Source organism: Lissotriton vulgaris, chromosome 5, assembly GCF_964263255.1.
Source record: "Lissotriton vulgaris chromosome 5, aLisVul1.2, whole genome shotgun sequence".
NCBI lineage: Eukaryota > Metazoa > Chordata > Amphibia > Caudata > Salamandridae > Lissotriton > Lissotriton vulgaris.
This window is the reverse complement of record NC_141693.1, coordinates 891,890,006-891,914,105: the sequence shown is the minus strand read 5'-3', so window position 1 is coordinate 891,914,105 and position 24,100 is coordinate 891,890,006. Positions and strand designations below refer to the sequence as shown.

The 24,100-nt window shown below is 46.0% G+C and overlaps 1 protein-coding gene across 1 annotated transcript in view; it reads left to right on the top strand.

Moving 5' to 3' along the window:
* Positions 1–24,100, top strand: part of PDE6C (phosphodiesterase 6C) — a 420,959-nt gene that overhangs the window by 339,653 nt on the left and 57,206 nt on the right. Inside the window, exon 16 of the mRNA XM_086922484.1 lies at positions 13,755–13,855. Within this exon, the coding sequence (XP_086778610.1) occupies positions 13,755–13,855 (101 nt within the window). The remainder of the gene's footprint in view (positions 1–13,754; positions 13,856–24,100) is intronic.

The window sequence follows — 24,100 nt, the reverse complement described above, 5'->3', positions numbered from 1 at the left end:
CAGATCACTTCATGATTCTGTCCTGCAGGAAGGGCGGGAGCTGATTAATCGATCTTTACAGCAAGCCGAGGTTCCCAAATCCTGGAAACATGCCAAAGTACTACCCCTCTTAAAAAAACCTACTTTGGATCCCTCAAGGCCAGACAGTTTTCGACCTATCTCGCTGCTTCCCTATCTTGCGAAAGTAGCGGAAGCACATATCAATTCCATTCTGACTGCATACTTGGAGTCCAATGGGATCCTTGATGAGTCCCAGCATGGCTTCCGTGCTAATCACAGCACGGAGTCTGCCCTGTTAACAGTTACAGAACATCTAAGGGCCTCCCATGATACGGGCGCAACCTCTATCTTGGTTCTGCTGGACTTGAGTGCGGCCTTCGACACGGTCTCCCACAAGATACTACTTGAGAGACTATGGGAGATCGGAGTCAGGGAAACGGCCCTGAATTGGTTTGCGTCTTTTTTATCTGATCGCTCCTTCCAGGTGCACGCCCCGCCGTACTCATCCAGCAAGCTCCCTCTTGAATGTGGAGTGCCTCAGGGGTCTGCGCTCAGTCCCACATTGTTTAATGTGTACGTCCGCCCCCTGGCCTTGTTGGCCCGGGAACGTAAGATCTTACTAACATCATATGCGGACGACACGCAACTTATTTTCAACTTTTCCAACAACAATGTGGAGGACCAAATTAAATTCCAGGAAGACATTCTGGCGATCTCAAGGTGGCTATCTAATAACTGCCTTCAGCTTAATGCCTCCAAAACAGAGGTTCTCCTGATTGGCAATGGCACGCAGACTTGGGAAGAGCACTGGTGGCCTCTGGCGCTGGGACCTGCTCCTATACCCAAGGAGTCAGTAAAAAACCTGGGGGTGTTATTGGACAATACACTCAACTTGGAGTCTCATGCTCAAAAAGTGGCAGGCACCTGCTTTGGGCGTCTTCGCTCTCTTAAACCCATTCTGGGTTTTTTTGAGCCTACCACTCGTCAGATCATAGTCCAGGCTTTAGTTTTATCTCACCTGGACTATTGCAATGCCCTCATGTTAGGATCTAACAAGACTGCAATAAATAGGTTGCAAAGAGCACAGAACGCTGCCGCCCGCGTTCTATTTGCTCTACCTAAAACCTGTCACACGTCCCCCCTTCTCCGTCGACTACACTGGCTCCCTATACAACAGCGCATTCACTTTAAAACCCTCTGCCTTACCCATAAAATCCTGTATAATGTTGGCCCCCATACTCTGCAAGGACTGTGCTCTTTCTATACTCCCACGCGCGCACTCCGCTCAGTGGACCTCTCACTGGCTTGTACTGTCAGAATTCGGAGGAGCAGAGCTGGTGGCCGCTCCTTCAGGTATCTGGCCCCTAAGCTCTGGAATTCTATCCCCCCTAAAGCTCGGGCTACTCTAAATCATCTGCAATTCCGAAAACTTATAAAAACTTGGTTGTTTGCATCCATCTAGCACCTCCTTTACCTTCCTGGATCTGACATGTCTGCAAGCGCTGGGACGCCCCGCCGCTGGGGTAGCCATGCGCTATATAAGATCACATAACATAACATAACATAACATAACATAACATAACATAACTTGCTTCATGAGCTCGGACGAGAATGGCTGTCCGTTATCTGAATACACGATACGAGGCAAGCCGTACCGTGGGAAGAATTCTCGAACCAGCTGCCTGGCAGTGGTTGGGGCAGTGTAATCTGGGACTGGATATGCTTCGGTCCACCGGGAAAGTGCACAAACAACTACGAGGACATACTTGAATCCTCGACATCTGTCCATCTGGATATAATCCATCTGGAGGACTTCAAAAGGGTGATCGGGAGGATGAAATCCACCTTGCTCTACAGGGACGCTTTTACCTGGATTGAACTGACAGCAGATAATGCAAGTACGCACTTTCTGTTTTGCTGCTGCTCGTAAATGTTTGTTGTAACAGAGGTTCTGGACTATGTGCAGTATTTATTATGACTTGAACCATAGAGTCGGGGAGAAACCATGTAGATTTTCCCTTCGTCACCCATCCCTGATCTGTCTGGACCCCTCCTTGTTCAGTCTATTTCTTGATTTCATCTGGAGTGGCATGTGTCTGAATGTCGATTACATCTAGTGTGGGATCTTTAACTGTCATACAATGTGTCGGTACTATGATCTTTGTCACGTCAGTTGTCTGGGTGTGAGTTAATGCTGTATGTTTTGCTGTTTGGTCTGCCAGGTCATTACCCTGGGAAACAGAGTCTGTAACTTTGGTATGTGCTTTACACTTCATGATGGATATGCCTGAAGGCAGATGTATTGCTTCTAACAGTGCTTGAATGAGGGGACCGTGTTGAATCTTGGCACCATGAGAGGTCAAGAAACGTCGTTCTTGCCATAACACTCCGAAGTCGTGTAACGGGAATCAGTGTGTATGTTAACATTTCTGTTCTTGGCTAGTATACAGGCTCGGGTCAGAGCGATGAGCTCCGCTGCTTGAGCAGACAGTGTGTCAATACGGTGTGCTTCTTTGACTTCAGTTTCAGTGGTCACTGCATACGCGGCCACTAACTCTCCTGTACTTGTTCTCATGCATGAACCGTCCACGTAAAGTGTCAGGTCTGGATTTGTCAATGGAACATCTGTTAAGTCTCGTCGGGGCTTTGTTACTGCATTAATGATCTCTATACAATCATGCGGAGCTGGATCTGTTATAATCGAGGGTAACAATGTTGCGGGATTTAGGATGCTACAGCGTCTGATTTCTATGTGGGGCTGGAATAGCGTCAATTCATAACCTGTCAGTCGTGCTATAGTCAAGTGTTGAGTCTGGGTTCGGTTTAGAAGGACCTCTACAGAGTGTGGAACTTGTACTGCCAATGGATGTCCTAATACAATTGAGTCGCTCTGTCTGATTGCTAGGGCTGTCGCTGCAACTGACTTTAAGCACGCAGGGAGTGCCTGGGCTACTGAATCCAATGTACTAGAAAAATAAGCGCAAGGCTTATGTGAACCTGCTTGGTCTTGAGTGAGGACAGACAACGCTGTACCATCACGTTCTGTAACAAAAAGTGTAAAAGGTTTGTTGTAACATGGTGTCGCTAAAACTGGTGCTTGACATAAAGCTTTCTTTAATTCTTCAAAAGCCTGTGTATGTTCCTGAGTCCAAGGAAGGGCAGTCGAAGTCGCTGCCTCCTGTGTTGTCAACTGAATGAGTGGTTTAGCTAGAAATGCATACTGAGGAATCCATTGTCTGCAGTACGAGGTGAGGCCTATAAAAGCTCGTACTTCCTTTTGTGTCTGGGGTTGTGGCATATTTACAATTAGCTGGATGCGGTCAGGAGTGAGCTGTCTCCCCACTTTGGACAGCAAGTGACCCAAGTATACAACTTGCTGAACACAGAATTGTAGCTTCGAAGGAGACACCTTGTGTCCCTTGTCGGCCAGAAAATGTAAAACTGTCAGTGATGCTTGTTCACATTCGGGTTCACTTCGTGCGGTGATCAGCAGATCATCGACGTACTGTAGTAAGGCAGTGTTAACTGGCATTTGGATACAATCAAGTTGTCTTTTCAGTGCTTGGCTATAGATGCTGGGGCTTTCTGTGAATCCTTGAGGTGCGCGCGAAAATTTGAAACTTCGTCCATTTAAACTGAATCCGAAGAGATATTGGCTCTCTGGATCAATGGGCACACTGAAGAAGGCGTTCTTGAGGTCAATTACAGTAAAGAACGTTGCTTCTGAATCAATAGCAGTCAATAAGGATGAGATGTCAGGAACCACAGGGTACTGTGGAACAATGCATTTATTCAGTTCTCGTAAATCAATCACCAGCCGATATACTGGCGGTGCATTGGGATCAGTACGTTTAAGAATTGGAATGATAGGGGAATTACAGATGTTGGAGTCGGTTTCTACGACCACTCCTTGGGCAATGAGCTCTTCAATGATTTCCAGTAAAGCCACTACAGCATCGGGTGGTAACTTGTATTGTCTGATTCGGGGTAAAACAACACCTGGCTTGAGTGTAACACGGTATGGTGTAATGTGCATGCAGCCTACATCGGTTGGGCCTTGTGCCCACAGGTGTTCCGGTACATTTTTCAATCTGACATCAAACTCTCGTAATACATAGTGACCCTTGAAGTCACGCAAGAAAAGTCTAACTCCTTCCGGAGAACAACATATCACAGCTCCTAGAGCCTTCAGCGTCTTGATTCCTAACAAGTTTTCTGGACATGATTTCGTGAGTAACAAGTCTGTAACACGTGATAATGGACCTACTGCTAGGGGAACAGGTTTCGATACTTCATTTACAATAGGCTGTCCTGAAAAACCAAGGGAAACATTCTGTGAGCCTGAGAGGGGTGCCCCTGGGACTTCATCATGGCTGATTGTTGTGCGGCTTGCCCCTGTGTCAATTAAAAACTTTCTGTCTTTTCCCAATACTTGACTGTGTACATAAGGACCCTCTTGATCTACAGGAATCTCAATAAGAGGCAAGCCACCCTCCCTCTCTAGGCTGTTTCATGTGTATCGCTGATAATCGGGATAATCAGATTGGGCATACTGGTACATCTGCTGTGAAACTTGCTGAGTTGCGGCAATGGGCTGTGGCTGTGACACTGCTACGGTCTGTGCTGTATGTGATGAAGCATGCATAGGCTGTGGATTCTGTGAAGTCTGTGGCTGGACCTGGTCTTGTCTAGGCTGACGCGGTCTTTCTTTAGTTTTACCAGTGGCTATATTGTGTTTCAGGACTGGGCATTCATGTACGTAGTGACCTGGCTGCTTGCAATAGTTGCATGTCCCTTTAACGGGAGCTGCTGAATTCTGGGTCTGGGTCGTACCCTTTCTCTGGCCGTCGGCTGGAACCGACTGGGCCACTAACATTTTCATTTTTGTGTCTTTCATACGTCTCTGTTCGTGATCCTGTTCTTCTCTAATTCTGTTCTGATGATACTGTAACATCTGTAACATCTGGGATGGCGTATTTGCTTGCCATGTACTTTCAACTTTGTATACACGGTTCTTGACTGCTGTCAGGGAATTCTCGACTAATTTAGTTACAAAAAGATGTGGGTATGACTCGCTACCTGGTTTCAGGCCACTATTAATAATGAAACATTTCTCGAATCTTGAATAGAAGTCACTAGTATCTTCATCGTGTTTCTGTTTACAGGCTGAGATTGCATCCCAGTCTTCCTTTTTAGTTGTCAATAATCTTGGCAAAACCTGTACTATCAAACCTGGTAATGCTTTAGCTTTCTCCCCAAGGCCTAGCCCTGGAGTACGAATTTTTTCCTCGTCTTCTATTTCAGTCCATATAATCTTTTTATCTCCCACCTCCCATTCTCTTTCCTTGAGTTTCTCGTAGATGCCGGTGGGCAACAGTACTTTTAACAATTTCATAATATCCGTATATGTGTAATCTCCCATGAGTAACATATCCTTAAGTTCTCGGTGAAAACCTGCAGGGTCTTTATCGTGACAGGGTACTAGTTTCTTCATCTCTAATAATTCTAACTTGGTCAGAGGTGTGTACACGTACACACGTTTCAGGGTATTATCGGCACCCATAACTGGGTGTACTTCTCGTAAAGGATTCTGCCTGTCAAAATGCTCCATATGAAACATTTTTCTTTCTGGGGGCGGAGCGGAAACATATTGTGGGCCTAAGAAAGCGTTATATCTGTGCCGTTGTTCTAGAATTATTTGAATTAACTTGGTACTTAGGCCTCTCCATCTATTCATAAGTAGTGCTTCTAATGTATCAGGTAAGGGACCTGGGTCCGAATGTTGATTTCTGTATAACGTGAGGAGGTGCTGAATCATGTATACACCAGCTAATTTCTGCTCGTCTGGGGAAAGGTTCAGAAATGTCTGTGCTACTGTGTCATCATTGTATATGTTAGGATTGTCAGCCCATAGTACTGCTGACCGGGCTAGTTCTTGTTCATCCATAGAATTTAGTACGTGGTACCCCATTCGTTCTTGAAGCATTTTATCGGTATCTTGAAACAGATATTCAGGAGAATTCGGTTTTGATATGCCGGAGAGAAAAACTCTCTTGCTTTCTGGGCGAATACCTTTCTTAAGGTAATTTCCTTTTCCTACATACGCTATCCTTTCTATAGTCGTTTCTGGTTCTTCAGGCCCCTCCTCCTCAGAGGAGTCGTTCCTGTCGATTTCTTTTTCTCTTTCTCTTTCGAGTATTTCTACCACTGCTTTTCTGATTTTCTTGTACATGCTCGCTATACAATTCAATTTATCATGATTTCCCTCGGCTATGTTTTGACCCCACCTGTTTAGTGCTTCCATCTCTTCCTTGTCTGCGCCAGGCCTGTCTCGGTCTCTTATTAAGCAATTTATGAAGAATCGTAATACATAACCTTGAGTGTCAACTTTCTGGTGAGCCATGGCGTCTTTAATACTATCAGGATTTTCCCCAGTCTGGACAAAATGATATATTCTATCTAGGTGGTCAGTCATCCCTGGGAATAACACTAGGTAATCTGTAGCTTGTCGTATGCGTAGTGATGCTAACAACATTCTATCGTCTTTGCCGGGTACTGGATCGTATCTGCAAACTTGAAGGGGTTCTTTAAGCATGTTAAAGCTTGGTGAGTGGGGTGTACGTTGCTTCATTAAATCCTTAACGTTTAATCTACGTGTTGATGGTGGAGTCTGAAGACCCCCTGTCGCACCTCCTGAGGCTGAGGCTTGAGCATTATTTCTCTGTGGAGTCTGTATGTGTACCTGAACTTGTCTCTTATTAGGATCAGGCGCAAACGGATTCGGTATATTAACCTTAGGTGTGGGAAGTGGTGGAGGTGGAGGAACAGGCTGTCGAACTGGTGAACTTCGTTGCGGTAATGGCGGGACATTGTCTTGGAGTGGGTTGCCACCTCCGTCACCGTCCACAGGCGGCACGCGGGCAGGTGGATTGGTGTAACCGGGAGCTACATCATCTAGATAGGAAGCCAGGAATATGTCTTTAGTAGTCCTGTGATTTACTTTAGTTGGGACTAATGGTGGTGGCAGATCTTTCGGTATTTCTGGAGTGGCTTTAGGCAAACCCTCGGCCACTATATACATGCCATTTACAAGATTGTTTTGCATGCGGTCTACTTGCTCTGCTTTTACTCGGATACCTTCATTAACTAATTCGTTTTCTCGGACTTCATCCGACTCTTCTCTATGCTTATCTTCTTTTCGGAGTGCTTTTTCGGCACGTTTATGTGATCCTTTACGCCACAATTCTATGGCATCTTTCTGGGATTGTCTGGCTTTCTTTTTCCATAGTGCTTCTTCTACTTTCAGGATGCACTCGGCATCCCATGTTCCTGTAACGGGCCACCTGTGTCTTTCTTCTAGGTGTTTGGTATAATCGGCCCATAAATCTAGATACAGTATGGCGTCTAGGCCATGCTTATGGTACATAAAATTTCCAGGAGTGTCCCTAGGGGGGATAGGAATTTCTTCCTCTAGTATCCCTTTCCTAGTTCCTATCTGCCTTAATTTATTGAAAAACGGCATCTTGTTTACTTAGTACTGGATACTCGATACTTGTTACTTACTCTGAACACAGCTAGTTACACAACAGCTAGTTACACAAAAACGCAGTAATGTACATCAAACAGTCACTCATACCACGACATTAATCACATGAGACATTTTGAACACATATGACTACCCTTGATACTAGATGTACTGCTAAACAGCACAGATACACTGCTGAGAACAGTGCAAGAACTTGAATGCTTGATGTACTGCTAAACAGCACAGATACACTGTCTAAAACAGTGCAGACCGTGTTTGTGTACCCAAACCCGTCTTTACCGGATACATAATAATGCACCCGTCTAGATGCGTCCCCAGCAATGGTACTCACCGGGAAGCACGGAACAGAAGGCCTCGGAAAACTCGACTGGACTGGACCGGACTGGACTCGACTCGACTCGATACATGAATACTTCGGAACTGGTGGGCCTCTTGACACCTCGGACCTTGCTTCTTTCGGCTAGGCTCTGGTCGGGATCCTCCGCACTCCTCACCGCCTCGTCTGGGTGCTGATCGCAGTCTCCGTCACCTCCGTGGGCCAGAGGGAGATACAGGAAATCCTGCGGGTACGCGTAATTGTCCGTCTTGACTTATGGCAGGGGGCAAAGGTTGCAACGCACCAACCGGCGCGTGGGGTGGGGGAGGGGTCCCTGTTCGGGCGCCAAAATAATGTGGTAAATATTTGATTTACCGTCTTAATTTCTATGCAGGTAAGTACTTAAACAAAAATAACTCAATCGGAAAGAAAGACGCAGAGTCCGTGGTGTTAGAGTTCTTAGGGGTTTTATTCCTTAAAAAGGAATGGTTATGGTACCGGATATCGGGTTCCTGCCACCACTGGGGTGCAGGAAGGGATAGAGCAATACTTTATTGACAATACATAGCTTATATACTTAAATCATATACGGAAAACCAATACAGTAGGCGTAACAGCTGAGAGAAACAAGATAAGCACACACACGTGGTAGCAATACGTAATCAGAAGGCGTAAACTAGGCGTGAACATAGAGGCGTGTGCTAGAAACGTCACATGTAAGTGTCACAAGTGGGTGGGTACATAGCAGAATCTTGCAATGTCAGCAGAAATCTGAGGTCTGGATGCGCGCGCAGCTGCATGACGTGTGATTGACGTGAAGCTGGAGGGTGCAGGGGACTTGACATTTACACTAGAGGAAAGAGACAGAAGTCTGGCATGTCAGATCAACTCGTACCTCTATCATATCTGATGTCTGATGTTTAGGAACCATATTATCTAGAAGGAAAAGGTCTCTGGGGCAGAAGCTATTCTATACTGACTGTGAGTGCGTGTATAAGCGTCTAAGTGTCTGCATGAGATGCGAGGGGGCATGGGCCTACCATGGTAACAGGAGCTATGAATTACTTGCACGGAGACAGTAAGGCCGGGCCCTTTGCTCTGCAGCTGGGAGGATGTTTACTTAAACTAGTAGGTAGGAATGCATTTTCGAGGAGCGGAGCAGATAATTCGAAGGTTGAATACAGTCTTGGCAGGCAACAGGCTGAGCTAAGCGCCGTGAGCCGCGCAGGGAGTAAGGCAGAGGTCACGGGTACAGAGGCAGACCAGGCTGAGGCATTCAGAGTCAGAAGGCAGGAAAAGGCTTGAAGGCAGAATTCAGGGCCTACTTCGCCTGGGCTGGAAAACGTGTAAAGTATACCACAAAAAGACGTTGGCATGGCATATTTAGAAACGGAATATTCAACCCGTTCATGGCGGATCGGAAAGAGGACATGTTAACGTTGGACGCAAATGTATTTGCGTCTTCATAGCTGGCACAGGAGGGAAGTTACATGCACTTTAAGCTGGTACATGGAGACGGTGGGGTACACGTTAGGGAACATTTCTTGACCATAAAATGTATATTTCCTCAACCCTTCTCTTGTGAATAACACTTCTAGGAAAGTTAATTACAGTTTTTGTGTGCACACTACCAGAGAAACTGATTTCAGGCCACCTAGAGAAAAGATCCATCACAACAATGACATAAGTGTTCTGGCCATCACCATGTACAGGACCAGGAATGTCCAAAGCGATGTCCTTCAAGGGACCACTCGGCTGTGTCCTAGCTACCATGGGCTGAGTCCTAGTTTTCTTGTTTTTTCCACTCAGCGAGCATTGTACACATTCTCTCGCCAACCTTTCGACCTGGAGGTCATTCCAGGCCACCAGTAAATGGAGCGTAATCTCTCCTTAGTTTTAGAAATATCCAAATGGGATTTGTGTGCCAGGTCTAGCAGTTCCCTGTGTAATGTAACTGGAGGAACTAGCCTAGGACTACTCCACAACATGCCCTCACTAGACGAAAACTGGTCCCTCACACACCAAAAATCTTTATAGCATGCACCTCCTTGTTCCTTATGTTGCCAACCAGCACAGATAAGTTTCATAACACCTTGAAGTACCTCATCCTCCTGAAAAGCTTCACACCATTGTTCCTGTGAAATGATTTTGTAGTCAACCTCGCAAGCTAAATCAGTAGATTTGTTAAATGCTGAATCATTCTGGGATTCTAAGTTGGCCACAGGGACCAACCTAGATAGCGTGTCAGCCACAATATTCTCAGAACCTGGAATATACATTTCACTCAAAAGTTATATCCTTGAAGACTGACAACCTACTTAGATATCCTGGGAGAGATTACATCAATGCCCTTACTGGTAAAAACCTCACAAAAAGGCTTGTGATCCATCTTAATCATGAAGGAAGTGCCCCACAAAAACTTCTTTAATTTCTTGATGGCCCAATGGACCGCAAGGGACTCCCTTTAAATGACTAAGTACCTACACTCAGCCCCTTTGAGACTCCTGGAAATAAACATAATGGTGGCATGAGGACCAGAACCACCTTGAAACAAAACATCACCAAGGCCCTTAAGGCTTGCATCATTGTTAGATGACAGAGGGTTTGCTGGGATCAAAATTGTGAAGTTTGGGTGCCTGGGAGAGTTTGGTCTTAATCTCCTGGAATTCTCTTTCACACTCCTCACTTCACTCAAATTTAAACCCCTTTTAAAATAAATTCCTCATGTTAAAATTGACCTCAGCAAAAAAAAATTATAAATGTGTTATAATACTCGGCCATCCCAAGAAAACGCATACGTTTTTCTTTGGATGAAGGAGAAGCCAAATTCCTAATGGTGTCAACCAATTCTGGCTTGGGAACCACACCATCAGCAGTTATGGAATATCCTAGGTGATCTATTTCACTGAGACCAAACTTGCATTTTTCCAACTTGATAGTGAGATTGTGTGCACTAAGTCTGTCCAGAACCTGCGTGACCCTACTACTCTGTTCAATCTCATCACATCCATAAACAAGTATGTCGTCCTGATACACACAGACACCTGGCACATTGTATAAAACCTTCTCCTTGGCACACTGAAAACCTGAGGCAGCAGACACATGGCCAAAAGGTAACCTAACGTATCTAAAGGTACCAAAAGGTGTAACAAACAGAGTGAGATCTTTAGATGGCTCACCCAACAAAATTTGGTGGCACGCGGAAGTCAAATCTACAGTACAGACAATGTTTGCACTACCCACCATTGTTAGTAGATCAGAAATATTAGGAAGAGGGTATTTAACCACCAAGACCCACTTATTGAGCTGTCTGAAGTCCACGCATAATCTCAGAGAGCCATCAGCCTTCCTTGCAGCCACCACAGGAGCCAACCAAGCAGTCCCCTCAACCTCGTCAATGCCTTGAGACCTAAGGGGCATATTATCAAGGGGGTTTATCTCCGCTTTTTTGGCTTTAAAAGGCAAGAAAGCGGAGATAAAATTATCTCCCTATTACCAAGCTGTCGCTAACACCAGTTAGCGACAGCTAGTAGGAGATAGCGACCATCTTGGGCCCCACTTTGCATGTCAGTGATATTTATCACTAATGAGATGCAAAGTGGGCGTGCCAAGATGTTAGAGACTGAAAACAGTCGCTAACATCGCTATCTCCTATTACCAACTTTTGGAGATATTCGCGCTAAGCGGGAATATCTCCAAAAGCTAACACCTGCCCTGAGCAGTTCTTAGCCATGTTATCCAATGGGAGGTGGATAACATGGCTAAGAGCATTTGCTCGATAATGCATGAATATCGCTGACTTTTCAGCGATATTCATGCATTTCGGCCGTTTTTTATCGCATTTGCGATAAACCTTGTTAATAGCAAGGTTTATCTGCGATAAAAATCGCCGATGTGCGGCGATAATTTTTGTCTCTAAACAAGTTAGAGACAAAAATTATCGCTAGTTGTTGGTAATATGCCCCTCAGTTTCTCTAATTCACAGCACATCTCTTCTTTAACTGCCAAAGGAACATTAAGTACCATGCTGGAAATGGGGACTGAACCAAGAGCAAGCTTGATCTTATGACAGTAACCCTTCAAGCAACCTAGTTTTGCGCAGAAAACATGGAGATACTCTTCCTTTAAACTTTCTTGCAAAGACGTATCATGCCCTATAAGTTTGACAGGTTGTCATCCTTCAGAATGATGGAGGGTCACTGTTAGGGTCTAACATGACACCAAGGTCCCTTTCGATGCCACAAACTCAAAATACTGTCTCCCTTTTTTGATACATAGATCTTGCCCTAGGTAAAATGGCCCTCGTATTCCAACAACCCTACAAAGTACCCATGCAGTTCAATAGGGTCACCGTCATAGGCATAAGGATTGATATCAGGTTTGAGTAAAATGACTTTCCCCTGCAACTTATACTCATAAAATATTTTGGCAGCAATGGTCATTTTGGTGCCAGAGACAAATAAGACTTTGGTCTTTTCGCCTTCGACAACAATGAAATCAAAGGGGCCCTCATTTCCAACCTCTGTCCACACTCAAAATCATGGGCATCTTCACTCGAGTCATACTCAACTTCACTCACCCTTTGTTTGAGTCCTTTCATCCTACATGCAGCCGTAAAATGCCCCTTCTTTTTACAAAATGTGTAGACAGATTTAAGAGCTGGACATGACTTGTCATTAGCTAGATGTCCTACATTATCACATCAAAAGCACTTTCTTTCCCTCCTATCCTGAGCACTAGTTGCTTCCTTATCATTGTGAGATACTTTGGTCTCACCATTTTTGGGAGGAGGTTTAACTTTGGAGGTAGAGTTGAAACCTGAACTAACAGCAGATACCTCCTTATTGAGATCTTTCTTGATCACCTTCACACATTCAAGAGAGTGTTCAATTCGTTTTGCAACAAGTAAGACTTTGTCTAGACTTGGTTAATCTTTGAGCCATAGCTCATCACATACTTTCTCTGTCCTACAACCTAACATAAACTGGTCTCAGCTTCTTTCATCTATCAAAGCGCTAAACTTGCAGGAAGAAGCCAGACGTCTAAGGTCTGTGACCTAATTCTCAGTTGACTCTCCTTCTCTTTGTATCCTCTTTGCAAAGTTATACCATTCCAAAATAGTGCTTAATTTGGTTAAATATTGTACATCAAGTTTGTGAAACATACATTTCATATTCGTTAAGATCAACAGCAATTCTTTCAGGAACATCAGGAAGGTGATCAAAGGCAGTGCAAAAGTAAATCTGTCCTCTCAGCACTGAGAGAAGTGCCACAAACTCGAGTGTACCTCTTGAACACTTTTTTTCTACTTTGGCCACTTAATGGGTGGATCACCAGGAGACTGGAGAAAGAAGGGGGGTAGTAACATTTTGCATGGTTCGGATTTAAAGTGTTACAAACTTTCAAATGGGCTCAGTGTTAAGAGGTGTAAGTTGCAACATGAAGAAGATGCAGCACAGGTGCAAGGCTTTTAAACTTGCAGTTGCCAAATTAGTGCATATAATGGAAAAGCAAAAAACTCCTCGCAAAGACGTTGAAAAGCAGAGATGTGTGTAGTGCCAGTGAGGGATTGGCAAGAGTCACCCACAATTTAGCAAGTGAGATATACCGTGAGGCGAAACTCATTTGGTTTTACTGGGTACATCAACTAAGAGATTTTGTTTGAATATTATCAGTGATTATATGATCAACTTGCCTTTTAGTGCTTCCTGTAATTTGTTTTTACCGATCATCACATCACAATAAAGTGTTATGTAGGTTGGTTTTATTTTTCTAAACTGCTTAGAGTAAATGATTTTCTGTGTGATGAAATAATGTCATTGACTGGAATGTGGCTATTCATGTGATATATATTTCCAGAAGGACTCAGGATTCTTCCTTTCCCTCTTGCAGAGCTTAAATATTTTCCAGAATCTAAACAAGCGCCAGTTTGAGAATGTGCTGCATATATTTGAAGTTGCAATTATAGCAACAGACTTGGCTTTGTATTTCAAGTGAGTACATGACCTTTTCATTTGCTTTGCAGTTGATTCAGTTGATGTGCCATGTTAATGCTACGCTCATTCAAATTTTTTTTTTAAAACTATGATTTAATATAGAGGTAACTTGAATGTAGTGCGTGCCAAAACAGAAACTAAAAGTCCTTCAAATCCATCCCTCATGGCAAAGATTTTGAGCTGTTATCCCGTCAAAATCTGAAATTTGAGAGGGGGTATTAAATGTCGGAGAATTTAGGTGAGCTAAAAGGAGAAGAAGCTTAATAAAGTATTTGCACATTGAGAAATAACTCAAACAAATGTTTATTTGCGGGGCAGAGCCAGGGGGACCCGGACGCTGGATGTCGCGCCTGCCCCGAGGATTAAGCAGTAGTGCTGCCCGGGCTGCTGTGGGGCACTTTGTTCCTCGGAAGAGGCAGAAAAGAGGACTGAGCTGCCGGTGGCCTCGGCGGTCGGTGGGTCGGCAGGGCCGACTGTGGAGAGACTCCTTTGCCCGTCTTGTGCTGCTGGTGGGCGAGTGTGCCGGGACTGGGTGCGGGAGATGTGAGAGGAGTGCCCACCATCCACACTGAGTGGGAGACAGGGCGGGAGCCATACGGGCTCGGCGCAAATTGCCTTGCTGTGGTGCACTATCTGGACTCTTAAGGGGGCACCGTGGAGAATACCTACATGTGGAGCCACAACACAGGTGAAGCTGTAGAAGGGCTTACTCATCCTCGGCACTGATTCTGGGGCCTGGGTAGTCTGTCCAGCGACGGTGGAGGCGGCGGACCCGCGCCACAGTGTGGACCGCTATCTTCTGGGTCGGCTGTGTCTTGTGGCTGGAGGAGTGGCATGGAAACTAGTGACTGTTGATCTGTTTCCAATGTGAGTGAGCGATTGGGGGCTGTGGAGATCGTCCGGCCTGCCTACGGACCGGGTGACCAGGAATGGGCAAGCGGAGGCCCCTGGGGGAGCGTGATCGTGGCGGCTGACATTAGTGTGTGCCAGGGGTGTGCAGACGCCCTGTGACCCTGACCCCAAGTGTGAGTCCAAGCTTTGTATCCGGCACTGACAACTAAGGAAGCAAGATGGCGACTAAGACTGACACTGATAGAACCCAGCCCAGGGGTCTAGAAACATCCAAACCAACAAATTGGATCGATATACTTTACCCAAGGGGTCCCCAGTGGAATCGAAGAAGACCCAGTCGAGGGGGGGGGGGGGGGGGGGGGGATGCCACACTCACTCCCAATGAGCCAACATTGACGGATCTCATGGCAGCCATCAACGGAGTTCAGGCATCCCTGGGCCAGAAGATGGAGGCCCTTTTGGGCCCTCCTTCCATTTTCTACCTTTATTTAGTTGTACTTTAGTGTTGGGGCGACAGGCACACTGCTAGTTGGGGATGAACGTAAGCTATATGCAGGGGTGCAGGGTGGGGGGATGAGAGTTGTTTTTTTTTTGCAATTGAGATTGTAATGTGTGCAGCGATATTGGCAATCTGTTTTTATTTTTTTATTGCATCAGGTGACTTGGCTATGGTTTACCACTACAATGTCATCTGGTAGACTGGGATTGGGGATAACCGCACTCAGTTGGAATGTGAATGGACTCGGGGACAGAATTAAGAGGGGGATGGTTAGTCAGTTGGTCAGGCGGCATTTCCCGGATGTGGTGTTGCTGCAGGAGAAGCATCTGGTTGGTAATCGTTGTATGGCCTTACATAAGGGGGGATACAAGCTGGTGGCACATGCCAGATTCACTACGGGGTCCAGGGGGACGGGCATCCTGTGAGGAACTCTTTTCCCTGATGATCCAGGCCACATGGGCTGATAATCGAGGCAGGTACATTCGCGTTTCGGGGCTTCGGGAGAGGAGGACTGTCACCTTTCTGTCTGTGTATGTTCCACCGGGCCTACAGACTGACACCTTCCGAGACGTGTGTGATTTTCTTAACTTTGCCTGTGGGGTTGCTGGTTATGGGAGGGGACTTCAACGCGGTGATAGATGGTGAGGTGGATAGACACCAAGCCCAAATCCTGACGCCGTCCCAGTGGTGGTTACCCAACTTCTTAGAAACAACAGGGCTTACGGATGGGTGGAGATTGAGGAACCCCAACGGGCTGCATTACACACACGCGTCTGCTGCATATCACTCCCTATCCAGAATAGACTATGTGCTAATACCGGCGTCGCAGGCGGCATCGATCCGAGAGGTGCGACATTTGGGTAGGGGTGTCTCTGATCATTCTCCGATCTGGCTTGGGGTGGAGGTTGGGCAGAGAGATGTGGGCAGAATTGCCCCATTAATGCATGGCACTTAAGAGACCCCGACATCAAGAAGGAGGTTATACAGAGCACAGAAAGGTATTTTCATGAAAATGTGGGAACGGTTGATTCTGCACAATCCCTGTGGGAGTCGTACAAGACTGTTATTAGAGGGGAAGTCCTATCATTAGTCTCAGGGAAGAGGAGGAAATGCCGGGGTGAGGTAGACAGGGTGGAGGCAGAGTTGACTAATATGGAGATGGCGGTATCCAGAGATGTGACCCTCGAGGGAATGCACCGATTGAAACTCCTCCAGGACGAATATAAGAGCCTGGCTAGAGACAGGGCCAAAGCAGAGCATGCTGACATCCAGAGCAGGATCTATGAACACGGCGACAAAGCAGGGAAATTGATTGCGTGGCTGGAGAAAGGGGAGTAGGCATCGAGGTTGGTGCCAGAGTTGCAGAAGGGTGACTCAGGCAGGATGACAGACCCGCAAATGATCGCAGAAGAGTTCTCGGTTTATTACAGCACAGTGTACACGTCTGCAGGAATTTATACGGAGGCAGATAGTGTGGCTATGATACACGACATCCAAATGCCTTCGCTGTCGGAGGAAGACAGGAAATACCTAGATTCCCCTCTCACGAATGACGAAGTAGCGCAGGCTATTAGGGGTGTCTACTCCGGGAGGGCCTCGGGCCCGAATGGAATCCCCATAGAGTTATATAAACTAAATGCAAATAGGTTAGCCCTGTTTGTCCGTGCCATGTTTGACAAGAGTAAAGAGAAAGGTCAGCTCTCATACGATCAGCGAGTAGCGAATATTGTCATTATTCATAAAGATGGAAAGCCCAAAACACTGTGCTCCTCTTATCGGCCTATTTCGCTACTTAACGCTGAGCCTAAGGTGCTAGCGAAGTTACTGGCGACTAGACTAGCCAAAGTCATTACCACCCTGGTCCTCCCAGATCAGTCGGGCTTTATGCCGCGTCGGAAGACAGCCCTTAATTTACAAAGGTTGCATGGGATTCTAGGCAGTGCTCGTAGACAGAGTGGAGGCAGAGTTGACTAATATGGAGATGGCGGTATCCAGAGATGTGACCGTTGAAGGAATGCACCGATTGAAACTCCTCCAGGACGAATATAAGAGCCTGGCTAGAGACAGGGCCAAAGCACAGCATGCTGACACCCAGAGCAGAATCTATGAACACGGCGACAAAGCAGGGAAATTGATTGCGTGGCTGGAGAAAGGGGAGTAGGCATCGAGGTTGGTGCCAGAGTTGCAGAAGGGTGACTCAGGCAGGATGACAGACCCGCAAATGATCACAGAAGAGTTCTAGGTTTATTACAGCACAGTGTACACGTCTGCAGGAATTTATACGGAGGCAGATAGTGTGGCTATGATACACGACATCCATATGCCTTCGCTGTCAGAGGAAGACGGGAAATACCTAGATTCCCCTCTCACGAATGACGAAGTAGCGCAGGCTATTAGGGGTGTCCACTCTGGGAGGGCATCGGGCCCGAATGGAATCCCCATAGAGTTATATAAACTAAATGCAAATAGGTTAGCCCTGTTTCTCCGTTCCATGTTTGACGAGAGTAAAGAGAAGGGTTAGCTCTCATACGATCAGCGAGTAGCGAATATTGTCATTATTCATAAAGATGGAAAGCCCGAAACACTGTGCTCCTCTGATCGGCCGATTTCGCTACTTAATGCTGAGCCTAAGGTGCTAGCGAAGTTACTGGCGACTAGACTAGCCAAAGTCATTACCACCCTGGTCCACCCGGATCAGTCGGGTTTCATGACGCGTTGGAAGACAGCCCTTAATTTACAAAGGTGGCATGGGATTCTAGGCAGTGCCTCAAAGATACACGAGCCGGCGGTCCTGGCGTCATTGGACACAACTATGGCCTTTGACAGGGTCAAGTGGCCCTACCTATTTGCAGTCCTGGGGAAGATGGGCATTGGCCACAAGTTTATAAATTGGGTCCGTCTCTTGTATGCGGGTCCCCTTGCCAGAGTTGTGGTAAATAACCGTAGATCCGTTGACTTCTCTCTGAGTAGAGGTACACACCAGGAGTGTCCTTTGTCCCCACTACTTTTTGCCCTGGCACTTGAGCCGTTGGCGGCGTGGGTCCGTTGGGACCGATCCATTAGAGGGCTGCGTTGGACACCAGAATGGGAGGATAAGATCTTGCTGTACGCGCAATATATTTTGCTTTACCTCACCACTCCTAGGGACTCTCTGATTAGTTTTCTTGATGTCCTGGCCATATTTGGGAGATACTCTGGCTTCGCCATTTACTGGTCGAAGTCAGTGCTTTATGTCCTTAGCGGAGATCCCCCGATTATTCCGAGTTCCTACCCACTACAAATTGAGCCAGTGGGATTCCGCTATCTGGGCATCTATGTGACAATGGACCCGAAATTGAGGTACAATAAAATCTGGGCCCCCATTGGCCAGACTTTGGAAGGATGTGGCGATGTAGAGGACGTTGCCGCTCTCCCTTCTGGGTCGGGCGGTGCTATTTAAGATGATGGCCCTCCCTCGATTTTTATACGCGCTTCAAAGCGCAATGGACCCGGTGCCTTCCTCCTATTTTAAAGAAATCGAGTCCCTCCAACGGCAGCTTCTTTGGGAGGGCAGACCTCGCCTAGCCTTCTCCAAGCTTACTCTCCCCTGGTATGACAGAGGGATCGGCTTGCCGTACCTGCGGAAGTACTACTGGGCCTCCCACTTAGAGGCGGTAAACCACGCGGTTTATGGGGGGGGGAGGGGGGAGACTTCACAAGGGCTCTGTACACCAGGGCCGGCCGATTTCCCCTTGTCGGACCGTCGGCCCACGCTGTACAAGTGTGGCATGCGGCTACTCGACATCTTAAGTGGGATGGAAAACTCACTCTTGCGACCCCGCTGTGGAATTCGGAGGTTGGGCAGCCTGTGGAAAACTAAAGGCTTTGACAAATGGGATCTTATTGGGATCTCGCAGATAAAGGACATTTGGGGGAAGGACGAGATCCTTGCGTTCGACGCCCTCCAGGAATGGTATAATCTACAGGAGAGCGAGAGTTTTCGATACCTCCAGGCCAGACATGCCCTACTTGCACATATCCCCAGAGACACTACACCCCCGGAGGCCTCCCCCTTGGAGGACCGGGTATTGGACGGTCATCTTCCTGAAAAGACTATTTTGTTAATATATAAAAAACGTATTAACAATATGGGGGATCTGCTGGTGACCATTAGGGAACAGTGGGGCGCTGATGGCTTGGAATTGGATGATGAGGACTGGAGGGAGGCAGTCTGCTCTCGAAGGTAGTGGCCATCCAAATGAGACTTAGGCTGGTGCAATTGAAGATTCTCCACCGGTCAAACACCACGGGGCCTCGGCTGGTGCACATGGGTCCGGCAGAGAGTGGGGAGTGCCGGAGGGGGTGCGGGGAGACCAGAACATTCATGCATATTTTGTGGCATTGCGCTGAAGTACAGGACTATTGGGTTAAAATCCACGACAGGATCCGAGAGGTGTTGGGGGTGGAGATAGCGCTGGAGACCCGACGATGTGTCCTGAATGTTTGGGAACCTAAGGACCTGAGCACATATGGGAAGCAGTGGGTGACTCTGGCTTGTATGATTGCTAAGCATAACATTGCTCAGTTGTGGGGTGCCAGTCAAACGCCCCAGATCGGGAAGTGGATGGAGGACCTAGATTGGTGCATGTATAGAGAAAGGTTGGTTTATGTTGCTAGGGGCTGCCCCGGGAAGTGGGGAAAGGTTTGGGGAGCCTGGAATAGCTACCGGGGGGATATCTGCGTTCCTCCAGATGTTCGAGATGTAACAGTAGTGTTGGAGTCCCTGTGATCCCTGAATGTTATTCTGTATGTATCATTTTGTAGTACGGAAATGTATATATGGCAACTGTGGAAGCACCATATGTCACCTAATGCTTTTTCTTTCGACTTTGTTAACAAAAAGATTTAAAAAATAAAAATAAAAAAAACTGCATTTGGATAAAAATGAGAGGAAGTCTTTTAGGAAAGATCTATTGGCATCTGTGTTTTTAATATCCAACTTTACTATCTGTATGTTTTGTTTCTCTGGACATTGTTAATCTGATATTTGTAAAGGTACAACTGGAGCTTGGCATTGAAGACAGTGCAGACAAAGTGGGCAGGGTAGGACAAACAAACTCCTAAAAGGTTGCTTAACCTTAACCTTAACTACTGCTGCATATTGTTGTGTTGAAGAATTATTAGCAATAGAGAGAACGTTAAGCACAATGTTCACACATACTTTCAGAAGGGATGGTAACAGATGAATCGTTTATAGACACTGGTAAAGACACAAGGGGGTCATCTCCAGTCTTGGGCTGACGTTTAATGGCAGGGAAGGTGTGAGTTGCACCAGTGGAGGGATTGGTGACCAAATAAGAAATATTTAAGTGTAGAAGACACAGACGCTTTGAGGTTTACCTCTTATGAGGTATTTGATTATTTTACAAATATCCTAGCCTTCATTTATTTTAAATAAAGAAATGGGGATGCTGGAAAATTTGGGTTTTCTGGTGCAGGGAGTCTTTACTGTCAACTGTCTTTGAAAGTGATTAGTCGGGGCAGCCAAGCTCCAGGATGGCCACCAATCTCTTGAACTCTGGTGTGGGATCTTTTACCTGTCAAGCCAGGCCCACTTTAGGTAGTGTCAAGACACTAGGATGTCATTACAGGTTGGGAAGCAGCTGTACCTACCTGGCCTGAATTTTGAAAGATGTGCTCCTAAGCCTGAACGTGTTGCTCTAAGGAATCAATTTATTGAGGTCTGCCACAGTTGAGAACTGAGGCCTATCCACAGCTACACCTGGAAGAAAGAGTACTCACCTCTTTCTAATACACTACCATACAAAGGGATATTGGGTCACCAAGCATATTAGTGCCTTAGTGTGACTTATAACTGGTAGGGGATGGCAGAAGAGAGAGCTGAGGAGAGGAACAGCATAACAATTGGGTTGAGCTCTGTTACATCGATCAGTGATTCATTGTCAACTCTGCAGCGTGAGGAATGTTCTGTGGACATCGCGGTGTAGGCACCAGCTCTGACTTTTCTTGTGTTTGCCGGACACACAAAAGGCAATGGGAAGAATGCTTGCAATAAGTCTAATCACTGGCAATCGCTCATCGTAGCATTCTAACCCATAATTTTTTTGCCCACCTTCTTGTGTTAGGTCAGCAGCTGTTCTGCATTGGCTCTTATAACAAGAAGAACATGCATTTTGGATGTGCATGTAATATGATTAGGGTGAGCCCAGGAGATACACTCACCAGACTTCTAAAAGAAGTGAGGCATGGAAAGTGGCTATGAAGCCTCTGGATCAGGTCAGTTTCATGGAGAATAACTCCTCGAAGCTGCCATAAAGGAGCTCTCATTTACTAGGAGGAATATGGGGCTCAGATGTCGTTAATGGATGCCTGGCTGGATTCCATTAAGACCCAGGCTGAGATCAATATTGGTAGATTCAGGAGAGGAAGTCTCACAGTTGCAAAGGCGAAAGTGGCAATAACACCTCATGACATTCAATGCATGTAGCGTTTCTTTTATACAGCTGGAAACGAAGGCAGAGAGGTTGTTTGGGTCTGTTTAAGGTGGAAGGTGTATGAGATAGGGTGGTGGTGCAGCATGTGGGTCACGCTGTAAGGCTCTGGAATACGCAATGATAAGAGGCATTTCAATGAAAATTGTTGTTGCTGTGTTTGTTTTAGGTGTGGGGGAAGAGAAAAAGGTTGGCAGTAAAGATAGTTTAGGATGTGTATTATTTGTGTAGTCAGGAGGCTGGGAGTGGGTGTATTTTTAGTTTGTGATGGATAGTATTATTTTGTTGTGCTCATCTGTGTGTTATGTATTGTTTTTGTGGAGTAGTGAGAGGAGATGTTGATGTAGTGGTTTCCTGTGAAGAATTTGTATGTGAAGTATTATAGGTGAGTGGAAGTTGAAGGGTAAAGGGGTGGTGTGTTTTGGAAAAGAGTGTATGTTATGAGCGTTTGTGTTAGATTTGATAGCTGGAATGTGTGGTGGAGTGGGGTGTGGGGATTGTTTCATTGTGTGATTTTAGTAAAAGAGTATGGTGTTTCTGGATTAAATGATGACGGGCCGAGTATAGGTTTGGTGCTGACAGAAATGGGGCTGTTAGGAGCAAGTAGAGGGTAGAGCTGGTGCTTTGTATGAACAGACAGTGTGTGTTTGGAGGGATTAAAGTTATGTATAATGTGGCTTTGTGTTGTGTTGGTGATGTGTGGATTTGTTAGTTGTATAGGCCAGAGTGGTGTTTTGTGGGAGAGTGAAGGTGCCATTGCGTCGCAGGTGGGGTGGAAGAGTGTATGTGTATGGGTTATGGGGTTTAGTAGGGATTTTCCAGACAATGAAATGTGGTTAAGGTTTGTCTGTCGTACATTAATAAACTGCATTTGCTGTGATTGTGTTAATATGTATGTGGATGGGTTAAGGTTGGTGCTGGTGAATGGAAAAAAGGACAGGACTTCTGGCACTAGGCCTGACCTGTCCTGAACAGGCCCAAACAGGTAACTGCCTTTTTCCTCTCCACCCTTAGCCTCGACGCCCAGGCCCACCCTGAGCCTTAAGCTTAAATAGCCCTGGTGATCAGGTAACGCTTTCCAATGGGAGGCCTAGCCCTAACCCTAACTAATGAGAACACTAGCCCTAAGCCCTAGGACCGATAGGAGACCAGGTCCTTACAACCAATCACAACTCTAGTCCTAGCAACCAATCAGAACCCTATGCCCTAAGCCCAATAGAAAACCTAGCCTCAAGAACCAATCATCAGACCACTTTGCATTTTTAAATAATAAATTAAAAAACTGGGAGGTGCTGGGGGGGGGGGGGGTGGCTCGGGACTTACCCCTGTAGGCCTAAGCACAGTTCACAGGAAACCAGGACGCAACTTCAAACAGTCACAGGAGGAAAGAACAGCAGTTTTCACACTACAAATTGAACAGAAACCAAGATTTCTATTTAAACAATTATGAGCAGATAAACAGCAGTTTTAAAGTTTCAGAAATTACCAGCACAAGTCTGTGTTCTTCCCATCTTCTTTGTTGTTTGTTCACTGGCTATTTAGGGCACAAGAGGGTGGGGCTACATGCTGAAGGTGCCTGTCTTGGGGTTCCCTGCACAGACCTTAAAGGGCATGTGCAAGTGTGAGAGGGGGATGGCTCTGGGCTGCTTGGGAGCTAGAGGGCAAAGCAGGAAGGCACTGGCTAATAGCCTGGGGGCAGGGAAGCTGCCCCTGAAGACCAGAATATCCTTGGAGGCAACCCGGCTCAATCCACACTTTGCAGGTCCAGGTTTTAATCCTCTGGGTAAGCCACTTAATACCTTGATTTTCACACCCTTACATAAATCACTGTTTTCCTAGCCAAACACAAGTGCTACATACAATTTCATAACACAGTTTGAACCATAAGCCGATGAAGCAATCTTTTAAACACACTCTGTATAGCTTTTGAGGGTGCACTTTGCCTTTTTAACTTTATTTTTAAAAAAAAGGGGGTATGTGCTGGTGGCTTTCCTCTGCATGCCTAAGCACAGAACAGGCACACTATGATCGCTCCATGTATTTCTTATTGAATGCCACATTTACTCCCAGTATATACTTATAGGTGTTTGGAAAACTTTGTACAAGGCCTCAGAGTTTTCTTCCTTTGTTGTAAGAAACAAACAAATTCACTGTAGAACATTTAGTTAACTTTTCATAAACGTGTGCGGAGAAATAATTATAAGCATTTGGGGAGAAAACTAAATATCTTTATAAATGTTTTATTTTTTCATTATGTTTGAATAGTTTTTCGCATAAAATGGGGGAAGTTTTATTCCACCTCATTAGGGCATATTATCAAGGGGGTTTATCTCCGTTTTTTTGGCTTTAAAAGCCAAGAAAGCGGAGATACAATTATCTCCCTATTACCTAGCTGTCGCT